The sequence below is a fragment of the Arvicola amphibius genome, chromosome 12 (genome assembly GCF_903992535.2).
Source record: "Arvicola amphibius chromosome 12, mArvAmp1.2, whole genome shotgun sequence".
Lineage (NCBI taxonomy): Eukaryota > Metazoa > Chordata > Mammalia > Rodentia > Cricetidae > Arvicola > Arvicola amphibius.
The window spans coordinates 62733672-62752216 of NC_052058.2; the positions used below are offsets into that span (position 1 = coordinate 62733672).

Here is an 18545-nt window from a genome sequence, read left to right on the forward strand (position 1 = left end):
AGAGAGAGAGAGAGAGAGAGAGAGAGAGAGAGAGAAACATCCCAATCATACTAACATAATAACAGAAGTGGCATGTTAGGTGGTTGGAAGAACCTCACTAGTCCCAACAGTACTCCTACTGAGAGGCCTCCACAAGAGCATGGATACAGAAGGCAGGAACAATGCCCACAACAGTGTTAATCTGGTCTAGGCTAATATGCTCATAGGCACTAGAACTCTAAGTACATAAGTGTTGAACACCCTGACAGAGCCAATGTGACAGCCATGCGATTTCAGCCTGTTGGACTGGTTAAGCTGAAGGGCTCCATGAGGAATTAGCAAGCAGGAAGAAGGAGAGGGAACATTTTGAAAGAGCAGTGTCTTGAGAAGAAAGTTCTTGCCATAGCTCAGCCCTAGTGACTGGCGGGAAGGTGGATTGTCTGAGCTGCCCACCATTGGTATGTTTCTCTCAACTCTGCCGGCTGATAATAACAGATCTATTTTATAAATGGCCCCTGCCCAGAATTTATTTATAAGCTCACTTCTCTCTATTTCTCAACCTGCTCCAGAGCCACCTTCTCTGTGGCTCTAATGGAAGCGTTAACATATTCATCAAGTGAAATTGAATCAATGATATCGGGCATTTTTTTTCCTGGAAAATAATGAAGTTATATAAAAATACAAACATGGAAAAGTTTTTTGGTTATTTTTAAAATTATATCTTTGCTTTTATTCTTTTCATAATGATGGATGAGAGTGTTTCACATTTATGCAAAGCAATCTTTCAGAAAAGGTTAATGTAATGTGCATTGAACTATAAAACTAATTTTAAAATGATTTAACTGTTTAAGTAATTGTGCCTTTCAGAAGAGCATTGATAATATTAAAAGGTATTTTAGATTAGTTTTATGTTCATAACAAAGTTGAAAGGCAAGTACAAAGAGTTCCAGAATATCCCTAGCCCCCACATAGGCATAATAGTCCCCATTATCCCCAACCAGCATCATAATAGTCCCTTTGTTAAAACTGATGAACCTATATTGCAACAGCATCATCGCCCAGATGCTGTACTTTATATTGGGGTTTATTCTTTCTAAAATTTTTAATTAATTGACTCTCTCTCTCTCTCTCTCTCTCTCTCTCTCTCTCTCTCTCTCTCTCTCTCTCTCTCTCTCTCTCGTGTTAGTATGTACATGTATGAGGATGGGTGCATGTACCTGTGTGAGTACTTGGAGGCCAGAGAAGGGCGTTGGATGGCCTCCCACCTTATTCCTGTGGGCCAGTTGAAGGACATTTTATTTACTTCCAACTCTTGGCAGTTATGAAGGAAGCTACTACAAGAACCTACCACATGCTTTTTGTGTGGCTGTAGGGCAGGCAATTTCTGGATTATATGTCCAAACATATGTTTAATTTTGTAAACATGTGTATCAGTTTTTTATTGTTTTTTTTTAATTTCATTTGTATTTTGATCACATTCACTCTCCACCCATGACTCTTTTCAGAGCCATTGCCTCTTCTCTACCCACCCAACTTTGTGTCCTTTTGTTTTAAACCCCATCAAGACCAATCTGGGCTGCCTAAATATTCTTGGATATGTGGCTTTCTACTGGAGTATGGTCAACTTATTGGAGACTATACTCTTAGAGAAACCTGTCTCTCCCTCTCCTAGAAGCTAAAATTGACAACAATTCCTTGACTAGTGGTGAGACTTCATGTCCACTTTCTATCTCTATGCTGAGATTTGGTCTGTGTTGGACATGCATATATGTCTTGTGTATGCTATCACAATTGCTGCGTGTTTGTGTATTGCTGCAGCACTCTACCCAGAAGACACTGTTTGCTTGTAGTCCCCCACCATTCTACAGTCTCTTGAGAATCAGATAGTTTTAAAGAAAAAACTAATGAGCGAACAATACATGTTTGATTTTGTTTGATCACCTCAGGATCCAACTAGAGACCTACTAGTGTATGTACACAGACACTGTGTGAGCCCCCTTCGTTACTTTTGTGTAGTCTTGTACCTTTGGGGTTTTTGTCTCTTGAGGAAGGATCTGTAAGATAAAGAATCAAGGAGATAAAGTAATGACCACCCACCACCAAATCACACAGCTTTCTCTTTGTATGCACAGACTCTGGAAACATGGAGAATTAATACTCTTGCCAGTGCATTCATGGGTTGTCCAGCCTCTTAAGATCTGCTTTTAGTGTCCTCTCTGTGATAATGACAAAAGATACCTTTGCCCAAATAGCTCTTCTCAAAAAGATTGGCCTGCTGATTGTAGTCATATAAGTCACATAAGGATTACCTATGTGTCACTGTCCCCTTTTTATTGAGGAATGCATCACAGACATGGGATTTGGGACGGGAAGAAAAAGACCAGAAGGAAAGAAAGCAGTTTTTCCATAGACCTTGTTTCAATGACTTCAATGATCCACAGAGGATTTTTAGGGGAAGTGGCTGTGTTTTCTGTTTAGGAGATGTATAGGCTCAGTGGTTACTTGCAGGACAGGGGCTGACTCCTAGGGCCTCAGCATCCTAATCCAAGGCAGGGCAGCCCAAGCTGAGCTCAGCACCTTCATATTCAGTGTTCGGTCTCAACAGGATCCCTCTAGCTCTATCATCCGTCATGCTTCTTCGTGCTTCCTTGTCCCCTGGAACCCTCCCCGCTCATTCTATTAGTCTCTACTGTCCATCTTTGGAGCTGAGATTTGAAATGCCAGCCTTTGCCCTTCCTCCTTAGGCTGCATCAGATCCCAAGACCCCAATGCACCTGTCCTTCCTCTGCTCATCTCTGCAGAAACTACATATTCCCTCTCTCTTGATAGCTGCACAGAGCAGAGGGCTTCTCTTTCCCTCTTTGCTTGGGGGCTGAAGCTAAATTGTTTGCTTATTCCTTGGCTCCTCATCTTTTAGTTTTAGCAGAGGCTTCCCTTTTAGTGCTCCAGGGTGATGGGAAATGATCCCCTTTACTGCTGGGAAAGGCACTATAGAAATGAAATATGTATTGCATTTCTACTCATTTGATTATCTTCTTCCCCAAAGCAGTTTAGCAAATTAACGTTGAATTTGTTTTTGTTTCTGCCCAGTTTCTTTTGAGCAAGGAAAGAATTATATCCACTCAATTGTTCCCTAGATTTCTTGCCCAACTTTCTTTTCCCAGAATGATTTGCCCATAAAATAAGAGGGAAGGATGAGAACCCACTAGAGAAAATTCTGGGTCCCCTGGACAATGAGAAATGGCTGGGTGGACAGCAGTCTGTACTGGGAGCCACAGCAAGCTATTTGAGTATTTTTGACTGCATTTTACAATGGAATTCTAGAGAAAAAAGTAAAAGGTCATGTATGTGGTACTCATTTGGGAGCTTCTTAGCATGTAGATAAGACTATTTTTTGAATAGTTTTTATTACAATTAACACTCAACTGTATAGGAGATTGTTGGTGGTGGGTATGTTTTAAGGGTAACTTAGGTGACAGCTTTCAATGGAAAGCTAAGATATGATTGGCATGTATCTTGCAGCAAAGAGATAGCAAGGCTGGATTCAAACACCAAGAAGAGACTGACTTCGAAGCAGTGCCTTTGAAACAAAGTTTGTACTGATTCATCATGGTGTCTGAGAGTCATTCACTAGGAATTATTTTCATGAAGTTCTGACAATCCCCAATGGTCTCTTTGAAATAGAAAGCAACCATGTTTCAGAAGTGAGCATGTTTTATACAACACACATTCTTCTTTAGACCTTGCTAATGCAAAATATTGAGGGGAGCCCTGCTGAAACATCCTTTAGTGGAGGCAGTTTGTAAGTTCTGCTGAAAGATGAAAAGAATTGAAAGAGTGTGGGAAAAGGGGGAGTGAGCTGAAAAATCTCACCAATGCCTCAGCGCTTTACCCAGCACGAGTCTTGTTGGTATGGCTGGTTTTCACGGCAGCTGTGGAGAAAGAAAAGCAAGCCGACATTTCTCGTGTTCTTTACCAGCTAGGCAGACCCTGTTGACACGTTTGTGCATAGGTTTTGGTTGGAATGGTCCTCTGTCCTGGTGTAGATTTTTGTTCAGCCAGAATCACAGAGGTCTAGAAAGGATGAATGTGGAAGTGGCAGCAAATCCGAGGTGTGCAGGCTGAGATCTTTTAAGTTGGGCTGCATCATCTAGTTTTACAACATCACCCCATTCTTTACAGATCACCCCATTCTGTTTTTACCTCCCCACACAGTGAGTTATTAATACTGCAAAGCTCGACCATTCTAAACATTAAAAAACAGAAAATAATAGTACAAATGTGATGTCAGTTAAAGACGAGCAGGTTCTGAGCTAGCATAGGAAGGGTCTGTTGTGGACTCTGGAAAGTGTAGAGCAGAAGAGCAGGAGTCCTGAAGGGCTCAGCCTGTGTTTTGTGTTGTGCTTCTTGTTGAGGACCCACTGAAGGCTTTAGGCCTCCATTTGCCCATAGCTTCTACATAGGTCACAGCAAAGCTAAGCTGATGGTGTCTTCTTGCTTTGTAGGTTCCTTTCTAGTAGTGACACGGTCAGCGATGTTCCTCACTTAGTTTCACATGTGTCACAGGGCCCAGGCTCGGCTGGGTGGCTGTCACTCCTGCTTTAATAGTTTAATTGCTATCCAAGGGCGGATTGTGGGCAGTGAAATCATCAACAAAGCAATCACTTGCAGAGCTCCAGTAAATCATTCCTCATTAGGAAATGCCCCATGCCGAGAGAGCTACAGCCTTTGGAAATTGTTCGGGAATGTAGCTAGAAATCCTGTGGCTATTTCAGATGGGCAGGTGCTAGGGTACAGTCTGCCTATTAGTCGATAATTAGATTATTTTGACTCCTTCTTTGGTATTCTTCATATTTTATAATCCACATGAAAATCATGAATTTTGAAACTCGGTGAGACAGGGCTTTTGAAAGGGAGCACTTTTGGCCATTTGATGCAAATCTGTTTCTTTTTAGAAGGACAGGGGCATTTGGATGGGACTTCTTGTGTTACGGCCAGACATGGTAAAAAATCTGTGCCCAGAATTAGAAATGAATAAAATGAATTACCAAGTGCTGGGGCCACCAGAGTCTACTTCTAATCTTACAAATAGGTCACATTCTAGGAAGCAATGACTCGGCCTGGCGGGACGAGTGGACCGAAACAGAGAGTTAGTGTTGAGACTTAAGGGGTCACAGGCAAACTTCTCTTTCTCAGAATGCAGGGATGGGGAAGTCTACTGGGTGCAGTAACTAGTCATTTTTCTGTCATGTGGCTGAGAAGCTAGAACTGCTACTGAGATTGCTATTTTGCTCAGATGAGAATCTTCAGGGACCAGAAACTCTGAATCAATTTCCCCTTTCCAGTTGGTATGATCCTGCCATAAAATACTTCAAAGTAGCAGAAGGAGTTTTTCCCGAGAAGGCTGTCAGAAATATATTCTGCATTTAACCTGGTTCCTATCCCGGAAAACAAATGAAGCCAGAGGTGAGAAGGACACAGGTTGGGAACTCACATACTCTCTAAGAATGGCTGCTATTGTTGCATTTGTTTTTGCAGATGGCAGTGAGCAGATGAATGAACACTCTGTCTCCACCAGTCCTTTTCACACACTCTACTCCTGTTTGCTGCCAAATCCCAAGCATACATTCCTTCTTAGCCTACACCCTCTTATTTCAATAAGAATCAATAAAGCAGCGTGGAGGGGCATCTGATCCTCCCTTACTGTTTAACCTTAAAGGAGGCCCTCTAGGGAGTGCTCTGGGTTTGCTGCTTAGTCCATAGCACCACTTCTTGGGTAGATGCATTGCACTAGGTTATTTAACCAAACAACTCATGAAGTGGGACTTAAGCACAAGATTTCTTCTGGGCAAGAAAGATTATGACAAGCTCTTTCTTGCATTCCCTACCACATCCTGTCTGTTCCTGAGTTTTCTGGTCTCCCACCCCAATACCACCATCACCTCATCTGTGAAATTAAATACCATGCTAACGCTGGCAGGGCCTTCGGTGGAACCTATTTCAGCCCTGTTATTTTACAAATTTGCCGATGGAAAGCCAGAATGGCTAAGAGATTTACCCAAGGTCATAGATGTCAGCAGGGCAAACACAGCTCAGAACGCAGATGACAGGGTCTACCGCTTTCTCTACTATTCGCGGCTCTTTCTGGAAGAGGGTGATATGGGTACCAGACAGTTTCTTTGAGTATTGATTCTAGGAAAAGAGAAACATTGTGGTCTGACTCTTCTGGATGCCTCAGTGAGGGTAGGATATTGACTTTAGGAAAATTCATGAGCCGAGGTCAGCCTGATTTTGAGTTTGGACAAATATTAATGAGCAATTTTTGTTCTATTATGATACAAGGACAGCAGGACGTCCTGGAGTATCACACACTATTACTTTGGAGTTCAGTTTCCCCATCTCTACAATGAGGGATTTGGGTTGATTTATCTTTCAGATCCATTTCAGTTTTAGCAAAACCTGGTTTTCTAGTAGCTGGTATATGCCATCCCACAGTTAGCACACAAACTTTCCTCTGCTCAATATGCGGGAACCAGGTTTTCAGTACTGCTTTTGATTGGCTCCTTCAAGGTGAGCCAGTACTGGGCATTGGGCCAATGCTGTTGGTTAACTGCAGGTAGACAGCCATGACTTCCTCATCTACCAGGAACCCTTTGGCTTTCACAATGTGAACCTGGCCTGGAAATGAGGACAACATCCCTACCTTGCCCTCAACAACTGAAAAACTAACAAGCAGTATCTGCTTTGGCATGCTATGGGCTGCAGTTCATGGCAATCCTGTGTGTGGGTCTGGCTAATCTATCTGCAGAGAATGATATCCATCCTCTGGTCTCAACCTCAACCTGTTTGTCACTCACCAATGAAAGAGCTTCCTCATGAAGCTGTCTTCAGGGACAGATATTGATTCCTTTTAACGCAGATTTCTCTAAATCCGCTGGCCAGAATGGAAGGGACCCAGACATATTGGGTGTTATTCACACTGTACAGTGACGGCAGAAATCATGGTTTCCTCCATGTTTTCTTTACATTGCTCCATTTCTCTGTCTATAAAGCCTCGGAAGTAACTCCCAAGGGCATGTATTTAGCCCTTCCAAATTTTAGTCATTCCTAAGGTCAAATCAATGTAATGATAAAATTATCTCTGAAGGAGCCTTGAATTCATAAGGAGTAGCTCATGATTCATTTCCCTCTTCAAATGTATTCATTTTTTTGTCAGAACTGGAGGATATGTTTTTGGCCTACTCTGAGGCTTCTTTGTGATAATCATTAAAGCATAATGATTCAGTGGTGAAATCTATTTATCTTTTTGGTGTCAGTTTTGATTTCATGCAGTCTAGGCCTCTAGAATTTATCAAACTTTCTGTTAGGCTGTAAGTATCCAGACCTTTACTGGGATAGGACTGACTCCTGGTGAGTAGGAAAAACTGAAGCAGATGCGCATGGTGGTACATACTTGTAATCCTAGCATAGAGATGAAGAGGCAGGAGGCACAGAAAGATTTTAAATCAAATCCTGCCCAGACTACAGAGTGAGACCCTGCCTCGGAAACCAAAACAAAATGAATAACCATTTGAAAACCACCGGAAAAAATAGAAATCACTTCAGTGATCAGTCATGGAAATAAACATGCTTAAAAGCTACATGAGCCTGTGACGCAGGTACAATGAGAGCCTGCATCACAGAGCAGAGGACCAATCTTTTGTGGGATCATGGTGGCAGAGGTTTCTCACCCCTGGGCATTATTTGTATGTCCAGTCACTTGAGGAGAAATCATATAGTGGGAGATTGTTAGGGCAGAGTGTGGAAGGTTTTGGAGTTAATTCTGTTCAACAAGAAGGTAGACTGGGGTTAAAATGGTTCCTTTAACTGGGATTCCTGAATCCAATATCTTTGTTTCAGTTCTTTCAACATAATGGTTTTTAGAATCAGAACCAGATAAAAGATGTAGTGGCTTCTCAGAAAATAGAAAGAGAGAGAGAGAGAGAGAGAGAGAGAGAGAGAGAGAGAGAGAGAGAGAGAGAGGAAAAACAATAAAATAAAGCTAGAATAATGGGTAGGTGGCCATGTCCATGGTGTGATTTCTAAGGACCCGTTGATTTGAAATTCAATCTTGAAAAATTCAATCATTTAACTTAAAACTTAAAACTTACATTTGGCTGATCTTATCATATCCCTGCCTGAGAAGACATTGTGATGAGGTATAGCGAGATCTGAAAAAGGAGCTGAAAGAGAAAGGAGACATTGCCAATGGCGAAACATATTTAGGGGATTTTTGCAGACAGCACCTGGGCAAACACTGCTGTCTTGATTTACCATATTTGAAAAACTACTGTTCAAAACTCAAATGAACCAATAAATATTCTATGCATCACACCTATTACCCTACTAAGGAACCCTTTGGTTCCTGGAGCCAGTGCTACTCTTTCCTGATTGGACAGAAAATAGTTGGAGAGCAACCTCATCCTTAAGGCCTCATGGTCTAAGTTGGCCTAGGAAGGAGGCCTAGGGGATGAAGATTTTCCTCTGACTCTATGTGTGGCCTCTAGCCAGTCTCCAAATAGCTTTAGTTTCCTTGTATGTCAAACCAAGATAAATATCTTCTCTTGCCTTCCCAGCCTCACTTCATTGCAAAGCATCACTTTTGCCACCTACATTAACCATTTCCAGAGACCAGCAGAAGAAAGCATTTGAGAATTTTTAAGATGAGCTATTTGAGCTATTAGCACTGTCTTCATGCTTCTAGAACCAAGGTCACATTAGGAGAAAGGAGAATGTAACAAGGTGTGATAATAGTGAACACAACAAACTCACTCAGAAGGCAATGTTTGTAGTGGAAGAGAAACCCCAAAGAGGGTTTGCGATTGGGGTGCAAGGGAGACAAGTCCACAATTGGTACCAGATGCAATGAGAAGCTAACGACCTGACAAACACCGTCCTCATAAAACAAATTCTTTTAAAAGGAAGTAAATGGAAATATAAGCTAGTGAAGGAATTTGCAGCAGCTGCCACGAAACCGTTTCTCACTTCATAAACAGGTTTGGGTTTGCTCCCTCCACCCCCCCCCCCACTCATGGTCTTACTTCATGACACCTTTCCCTTTTGTGTGTTCCTTGTCTTGTGCTCTGTTCTAATGAAAATTCTAGATACACTCCTGGTGCTAGATGCTTATTACACCAACAAAAAATGTGGTCCTAGCCATATCGATGGAAAGAAACTCACGCATAGTGCTAGCTTTCGGTGCTTGTCCTTCAGGATGATGTGGGCTCTTTGCATAAAAGTCACTTTAATAGTGTGTGCCCTTTCATACAAGTTCCTTGGCAATCAGCTGACATTACACAGAGAGTTAAAGACCCTGTTATAGCCCTTTCTGCTCAACATGCTGAGGAAGATACAGTGGTTTGGAGATGAATAACATGTAGCACTTACGGATTGGAAGTCCTTTGATATTATAGAGGAAGTATTCTGAGCTCATCCCACAGGTGGTCAAGTTTTGACTACCTTATCCAGATGTTGAGTAAAGACTCAGACACAGCCTCATTCCTTATATCACATACCATCTGGTCAGCATTGGATCTGGGGAATTCACACAGACTCATTAATGATCCTGATTTCCTCAGCTCATGTTTTCCTTTATTTCTTTAGGTTGCATGGATGTTATATCATCTAGAGAATAACTATGGGATAAGACAGCAAAAAGATCCCTTCCCATCATGCATCTCCACTTCTTCCACCATCTCAGGCATGCACAAAAGAAATGAGAGTCAATGGAATAATGTTTAAACCCTATCCATCAGGGACATCATTTATCACAGTCAGATCAAATCTGCCCCTTTTAGGGGCTACTACTGCTTTTGGAACCAAGTATCAAATACAGTTGGACCCATGTACATATTTAATGGCACTCCGTTTTCTACATTCTTACACTTTTATCTATTTATTTGATAAAGTCATCAACCACTAATACAAACCAAGTACAAGTAGAGCTCATCATTGGTGATGATGATAGCTACTTTCTCTAATGATTGTCACTGCTGGCAAGAACATCAAGAGTAAGAAAATACAATGTTAATCTCTCTCACTAGAGACTTTGTCTTTGAGAAACCACCCATGCTCAGTCCAATGTCTTGAAAAGAATATTCTTTGTTGTCGTTGTGAGATGATTCCACTGGAGCACAGATACCCTTGCCGAATAGAAACTGTTTTACCAACTGTTGGCTGCATGGGGAACTTGCTCAAATCATGCAGCCCTGATCTTATCATTCTTTGTCTTTTATGCACAAAAAAAAACATGTCCTAGTTGACACACCTTTGTTAGCAAGAAAGTTAGTGAGAAGTAAAACTAGAGAAACCAAAAAGTAAGGTCAGTCCATTTAGGAACTTGTCTAGATCCTGGTATTATGAACTAGGTCTTGGATGTGTTAGGTCTTTATCCCTGTTGGAGCAAGTGTTAGTGGTCTACATGCTGGTCAGAATGGTTCCTCTATCATGGCATCAGTTATGCTAAGGTCTTGGGGACTATTATACTTTGTGTTTATTGGTGAATGAGTGATTGAGTGTTTGGGACAGAATGGTTGAATCATAATAGGATAATTTTCTTTTATGTGATTTAATAGATTTTACTTTTTAGTAACATTGATTAGCTTTGTTATCTGAAATAGGAACAAATTTAATAAAGTAAGTTTTCATTGTGGTTACTATAGTCAGGAATATGGTTATTTAAAATTGGGCAAGAATAAGTATTGCTCTTCAAGAACTTCAAAGTCCAGTTGTGAGATCAAGGACACAATCAGATAATTGTCTTGTGGGTAAATGGATAAGTAACTAAGCAACTTAAGAACAAGAAAGTACATATATAACAAGATCAAATAAATTATTAGAAGGCAGTTATTTTTATACTTTCACTAAGAGATTTGAAGGAAGAAAGTAAATAGGGGAGGGTTGCTTCTTGGAAAAGGAAGGACTTTCAGAAATTTCATTTAACTGAAAAAGTGTGGAAGTGAGAGAAATGAAAAATAAGGGAGCCTGATAAGAAACAGATACTGAGATGGGATTGGCCCTTGGGCAGTAGGACAGCAAAGGGGTTAACTTGGGAACACTATCAACCTTGTAAAGTATGTACCCTATATATCTTCTCCTATAAGGGAAGAAACTGAAATGTCAGGGTGTGAATTCCTCACTGCATATCATCCAAGTATTAAATTCTGGAGCCAGGACTAAATTCTGGAGCTAATGATTTTGTTAAATGTGTTTCCTCTATGTCTGGAGGCTATACTCTTCTTGTTCCACTGCCTCTTGCATCATTGCTCCTATGACAGTCCAGGTTCTACAATCTCCTTGAACCCTGGAGAGTTTATGTATCTCTCTGGCTACTGTTCTAAGAAGCATTTCTCTGCTAAGGAGAGTGTCTGGCACATGATGGGGATTCAATTCATACTGGTAGGTTTCCTTAGCCTGTGACACTCTTCAGTGCTATGTACCCATAGTCAAAATATTTCATGTCAACCAGTCTGTGATCTCAGATACTCAACCTTTCCATAAGTCACTCTGGAACTTTCTTGTGATTAGTTATCTAGAGGACCAATGCCTGATGAAACCACAGGTCTCCAGGATCAATTTTTGAGATTTGTTCTGGGTTTATTCGGATTGCTTGGGACCTAGAAATATTGCTATTTAAGGTTTTGAGCATCATTCCTAGATCAATTAGTTTCTGAGAGTATCTAGAACCTTGGGAACCCATTGTGTACCTCACCCCATCATCACTGTCTCCCCTAGAAGGGCCACAGAAAGTTAGCTGTCCTGTTTTAAGTTTATCATGTCTCATAGTTCATAAAGAGATGGAAGAAAGTGATGAGTCACACTTAGACTATGAAGAAAATCATCCTGCTGTGGAGGTGTATTGTTTAGATATGTATATTGTTGTCATTTGGGTTTACCCTAAGATGTTTCCATTTCTCTTGTCTCCAGCTGTGCCCAACGAACATGTGGAGAACAGGGAAGATGTACACCATTGCAACTTGAGCATGCAGACATGGTAAATTGTACCTCCAGTGGCCCAGGTCACATGAAGTGTGCCATCACTTGTCAAAGGGGGTATGTACTTCAGACCAGCAGTGGGCAGTACCTCAGGAACATGCAGGTGAGTTGAAAGCTGAGGATCAAAAGGAAAGAGTTCCTAGGGCGGGAAGCTCTCTATCCTCTTCTTTCTCATTAGTCTGGGAAGGGTGGGAATTATTAAATCCTCAAGAACAAAAAACTGTGATCTCCATGAAAGCAAAGGGAAAGATGGTAATACCAAATTTAAGGTGTCCAAACATACGAAACTGATTCCTTAAGGTGTTAATGTATTCACTGTGTGGACAGTAGATTTGAGTGCTTATTCACTGTTCCCTCAATTTCTCTTCTTCACAGATGACAATGTCTCAAAGTAGACTTGCTCATAATTCATAGCAAAACAGATTGCCGTCATCTTGTCTGAGGTTCAGTGTCAGCCTCCTGCTTTCCTGATTCCCTTCCAGGATTGTTGGAGGAATATAACAAAATTGCACCCCAAACCATTAAATCTGCAACCAAGGCAGGATTGCATCATGGTTCTGAGTTTTTATATACCCCACCCCACATCTCAACTGCACCATTTCCAGGGTTTTGGGTCGCCTGGAGATAGTAGAACGTGTTAGTGAAGAGCATGGTTCAAGAGACAGACCTAGGCAAAAGTTTTGCCTCTGTGATCTTTTAGATGTACAACAGTTAGAACAACCAAAATAAAATCATCCCTTTAAATTTGCTTCTGCACTTGTAACTATTCCAAACAGAAATATTAAATTTGTTGAGTTATTACAATGGGTGATGAACATTATTTTAAGCTTTGGGTGGAATGATAGGCATTGGGTGCTCTCATAGCTAAGCTTCTTGTATTAAGAATAAGATAACCTCTCTCTAACGTGGGCTTAGTTTCACATCTTCCCTTGAGAAAGCTTGCAGCACTCAACAGGGGAGTTTTAAGTATAAATGAACCATTGGGAAACAGGATCACATTGTGAGATAGTGGAAGTATATACAAGGTAAACTGCAATTATGCTTGAAGGGAGAGACAGAAATGCGCATGATAGTGGAAAAAGAATAGGCACACCATTGCTAGTCAGGCATTAATAGTTTGCAAAATGGTAATATTTCAGTTTTCTGCCAATTGATTCCTTACCAGTTTGTGAACCCATGAAGAATTTCACTTTCTTAGACATGGTCAGAATTTAAAGACACAATTATGAATTTGAGAAAGTCTCATGAAATCACCTATACAGAGACAGTTTTAATGAAGCTTGAGGCATCAAATTCCTTATTTAGAAAGATCTCCTATCACCTGTTTTGTAACTCAGGCAAAGATACTTCATGCTGAAAACACAGCAGAAATAACTCAACAAGTTAGGAATTAAATACATGTATGTGGTAGGTCAAAAAGAGCAGAGAAGAAAGGCTGTGTTTGTCACGCATTAAAGTTGGACAAATTTAAAACAAAATGGGCAATACTCAAAAAGCCAAGAGAAAAGCCAGGCATTACACATGGAGTTTAGAGACAGTCTTTAAATGATTAGTGGTTTGCTGCAGTTTGAACCAGACCTCCCAACTGTGCTAAGTGTGAGAAGAACCTGGTTAGAAGGAGGATGGGGGATCGTATTTGCCAAACACATGGTGGAGTAAGCAATGGCGCCCTGCAGCTGACCAGCCACTGTCACCCGACTCTGGCCCCATGCAGGAAATTGTACAATCCAGCCTCATGATCACAAGACAGTGGGGATATTTGCTTTCTGTTGACATGAGAACTGAAGCTAAATAGAAAAAATGTGTCTGGCTTTGACTTGGATCCTTCTGGCTGGCAACAGGAACACACTGGGAAGCAGAGAAAAGCACTAAGCTGAGATGTAGTGTCAGGGGTGATAGGTGCCTTCAGCCGTCATTGGACCTTTGGCTTGTGTGCCAGTGTGGTCACCTGATGGGATGACTGCAGTTTCATCATAGAAACGCTTCTGCTGTCTTTGATCTTTATCCCCATGGCCAGATGCTTGTTTTTTCCAAATAAGCCACGAGTTTCACAGTCACTAAGTGCCTGCTCATCTCATACCTGGCTAAATGCCTTCTCCCATCTCCCCCAAGCCGTTCAAAAGTCCTGTACCCATGACAAGGTTATGTGTTGTTGTTTTTTTTTAATTTGGTTTGGTTTGTTTATATGTTTGGTTATTTTTTGCCTGAGGGTGGCTGTCCCTCTTCCTGTCTCCTTGGGTACTGCCCTCCCCACTCCTGCAATACCTGATGATAAGCTTTCATGTCTCCAGAGTTACTACTTTCTTCTGCAATGTTTTCTATTTCTCCTATTTCTAATTTATTTTATGTTGTATTCTCTCTAATTATTAGCTAAGGCTGTCTGACTATAGTAGACCAAATTAAAATTCATTGCTAGCATCTGTGAGCTTCTCTTTTCCCTTTTGTTGTTAGCCACTGACTTGGTGATTTGCTCCACTCTTAGACTTCCAGCCTCTGGAAAGCATCTTGTTGGTGCAGGACCAGGCCCTTCTGGGTACTCCATGCATATTTTCTCTTTTATAGAAAGGCAATGTACTCTAGGCCTGCCCGCTGAAATGGCAAGTTTGGGAACATGGCTAGACTTACTCCCACTTCCCACAGGTTGGATAGAAGCACCTGTGTGCATTAACTCTCTTAGGTACCATGCATTATTCTTGACACAGGTGGTTATTTTTAGTATCAATCAGTATGTTTATTAATAAGGGTGCCAGTAGGAAGCAGTTGCTGTCTAACTTCTTTGCATGGTAATGAGCAATCTCGTCAACATCCATGTGTTCTAGTGTTTGTATCCAAAATGGGAAGGATTATTTTGAGTATGAAAGTTAATGTACTAAAAGTATTTTTATCGGTTATGAAATTCAGTGCATATACTATGCATGGTGTTACCTTTTATTTCATATTATTTTACTTTGAGTTTTTGAGAGAAGATCTTACTCTGTAGCTCAGTCTAGTGTTGGATTCATGGCACCTTGCTCCAAAGTAGGTAATATAAGAGAAGTTTATTATCAGATGTCTTTAAAAGATGTAGGCAGGAAATAAGGATATGTTGTGCCATGTGTAATAGCCCAGAGTGATGGGGCTCTGCTCTCACCCGTAAGCCTGAAAGGTTGGGTCTGTGGAATGGCAGATCTCAAAGGATCAAAGACCAGATCAAGGTAGAGAAGACAGCCACTAAATGAGTCAGTCTGCATCCAAGCCAACCCTTCAGGAGGGGACAGGGAGAATAAGCACCTAGGACTTTCTTTTCTCTTGTCCTCCCCAGTTTGTCCCCAGGTCCTAGGGCAAGCATTCAAGCACCAGTAGGAGGTTTGAGGTCCTGGGTCTAGGGCAGGTTGGATAGAGACTGAAAATGGATAGGTCAGAGCAAGGAAAGGGCAGCCCAAAGACATGGCTTGGAAGAGCAGTGCCCCAGTGACTTCCTGGTACAAATGGGCTCTCTCCATCAGCATCCCCACCACTCCAAGCAGTGAGTCATAGGAAAGGACAAAGGCAGAATGGTCGCACAAATGACTACTGGGACTCTTCCAAAGCCAGGAAGCAAATCTGATTGATAGTCATTCTATGTGACGTTGACAGAAGGAAATTTCTCTATTTCTAGAAAGGGATTCTCCTCACTTGTTCCTCGGGCTACTGGGACAAGGATGTGACCTGCATGCGCGTTGACTGTGGAGTCCCCGAAGCATCCTTGGTGAACTACGCAAACTTCTCCTGCTCTGAGGGTACTGACTTCCTGAAACGCTGTTCCATCTCGTGTGTCCCACCAGCCAAACTCCAAGGTATCGTTGGGCCAATGAGGGAACTGGATGTGAGCCCGTTTCATTCCCTCGCTCTGTAGGGGGACTTTTGTACTGTTCTTTCACTCGTGTTTGCTTCGAAATTGCTATTCTCTGATATCCTCTTCAGATAACGCAATTTTTTTTGTTCCTGTAATGTGTAGAGATGTACTGGATTAGGGTGTCATTAATAATGAATGAAACTTAATCTTTGTTTCTTGTTTTTAATGTGTATTCTCAGAATAAAGCCAGTAAGCATAATTGTCCTGATAACATTAACAATGGAGGTTAAGTTTTAATACCCACAGACATCCTGTAGTAGATATGCTTTCTTTTATTTTGTAAATTAGGAGAACACAATAACACGATGTATCCCGGGTTGTGGCTGTGGCTACTTGAGATGAAGAGGTGCTGGACCAGGCTCAAACTGACCACCACACCTTGCTCTTTGTCTAGACCTCTCAGCCTTCAGTATGTCACACAGTGACTCGTGGCCCACACAGACCCCTCAGTCTTACTCTCAGATGTGGTTTAGTAGGTTGGCAGGCTAGTGATACTAACTCTATCCTAGTTTACCGTGGGAGAAACCAGATTGTAGAGAGTCCTGTGGTAGGGTTTTCAAGCTCAGAACTCTGTATCCGGACCCCCTCTCTCAAATCCAAACTGCTTTTTGATAGACACCATTTCCTTATCTCCCTGGTAGGGGTTAGCCAAAATCTATTTGGTAGGGTTGTTTGCTGTTGGGAATTTACATGAGTTCACACAAGCAGAACCCTTAGAATAGTGCCTGGTATTTAATCACCATTAAAGTGCCAACCGTCACTGCTTTACTACCACCCATATTGCTATTATTGCTGTATATCTGCTACTTGTAGCTAGCAAGAGAGGCAATGATTTGATGGGAAGCTCTTCTTCCATTGAGACTAGGGTATCTTTATGTGGTGCTATGGTACGTGAGACCTCACTAAGAGCTGTAAAGTAAGAACAGACTGGGTCAGCATTTGATGGGAGATTTTAGAGACACTGCTCAACAAAGACTAATGGCACTTGAGAGTCAGTGCATCTGTTCGTTACCTAGGTTTTTGTTCTTTGTCCATGTGCTCTCTGTTCTGAGCATCACATGATTCTCTTTCCTGGAGTCAGGACTGAGCCCGTGGCTGACCTGTTTGGAAGATGGACTCTGGTCTCTCCCTGAAGTCTACTGCAAGTTGGAATGTGACGCTCCTCCACTTATTCCAAATGCCAATTTACTTCTGCCGCGTTGCCTAGAGGGCAGCCATGATGTGGGCACCATCTGCAGATATGAGTGCAAGCCGGGCTACTATGTGATGGAGAGTGCAGGGAGTCAAGGAAGGAAGTAAGTGTCCATGTCTCATGCTTTCCTTGTCTCGCGCCGTGCTCTGTTCCCTCATGGCAAATTGCAGATCCTTTCTTTCTGGGATACCCACTGTTTATTGTGTTCATTTTTTTCTGTGTAAATTCTCTATACCTACACAGACACACTTTTCCGTAAAGGCAGACCAGGGTCCAGGTGTTTCCTGTAAAGTGAGAGATTCCAGAGGCTCATGCAGGTGCTTTTGTGGGGGCAACTGGTTTACTGGTCATTTTCCTTAGAGTTAAAATGATGGGCCTCCTGAATATTATTTAGGCTGTCTTAGCTCAGCTCAATGCCTGCACAATTTTATCAGGATAACTCAAAACTGAGGCCCATGGAGACGAACCTAGCTGAGGCCCAGGGGTGTTTATTACCTATGTCATGTGTGGAAAGTTTCTTTCTCTGCCTCATTTATCTTAACTGGAAAATGGGATGATAAACAACCACCTACAGAATTGATGAAGGGGCTTCTTGAAACGAGTATGCATTAAACAAGATTTAGTAAGTTTTTTTTTTTTTAACAGAATGCAACACCGTTAGCTATCTCCATTGCTATTTCCATCGTTCTGCTTCTTCTCCCAGGAGCATTGTGTGAGGGTGGCAGGGAAGTGGCAGGACAACGTGCTCAGGAATGACTGAAGAGTGGAGAGATTGCTGACGTGCACTGCATGGTGGGGAAGAAAGAACATTTGAGGCCGGGAGAGTTAAGGGATGAGAGGCGACAGCCATTTCTCTGAGCTCCTAGCTAAGCTTTATGTCGGCAAAATGAGGTTTCCATGGGGGATTCTGGGTTTTCTGCCCACCACAATCCTGTCCCTGGGCAGGGGTACTGGAGACGCATCTGTGGGCGCAGTTTTTCTGGCTGAGAAAGTGGACACTTAGACCAGAACGTCACCATCAGTTTGGTCTTGAACAGTTACGTTTGCAAGCACCCTGCTAAGGAGAGATTAAATTATTTACCATGCTGTGTAAACTGATTAAATCTTAGTTTACACCTGTTTATATAGCAGGCGACGAATTGGTAATCAGAAGTTTGCAAGGGTAAGCATAAATCACTGTCGCCTGCCACTTGTGTTTACCCAGTGAACTATGTCCGCCTTGTTTTTACTTGTGTGGAAGAAGCCCAAAGCTGGACAGATGGGGCCCTAAAATTCTTCTTAGGACGTACACTTCAGAAGAAAAGGAGCTGAGAAAAGCAGGCAGGAAACACAACTCCAAGAAAATACACACAGGGTGATTTTACGTAGTTGTATGAAGTAGTGTCGGGGTGGGGCAGGGGCAATTGGGCACAGCTGCTGGGGGAGTCAGGTTTGCAACCTATTTGCATGGTAATGAGCAATCTAGTA

General features: G+C 42.0%; 1 protein-coding gene across 1 annotated transcript in view; it reads left to right on the top strand.

Annotated features, from left to right (window-relative positions):
* Pappa2 (pappalysin 2) overlaps window positions 1–18545 on the top strand; it is a 245420-nt gene that overhangs the window by 153978 nt on the left and 72897 nt on the right. The window contains exons 14-16 of the mRNA XM_038350230.1: window positions 11944–12115; window positions 15650–15827; window positions 16968–17181. Of these exons, the coding sequence (XP_038206158.1) occupies window positions 11944–12115; window positions 15650–15827; window positions 16968–17181 (564 nt within the window). The remainder of the gene's footprint in view (window positions 1–11943; window positions 12116–15649; window positions 15828–16967; window positions 17182–18545) is intronic.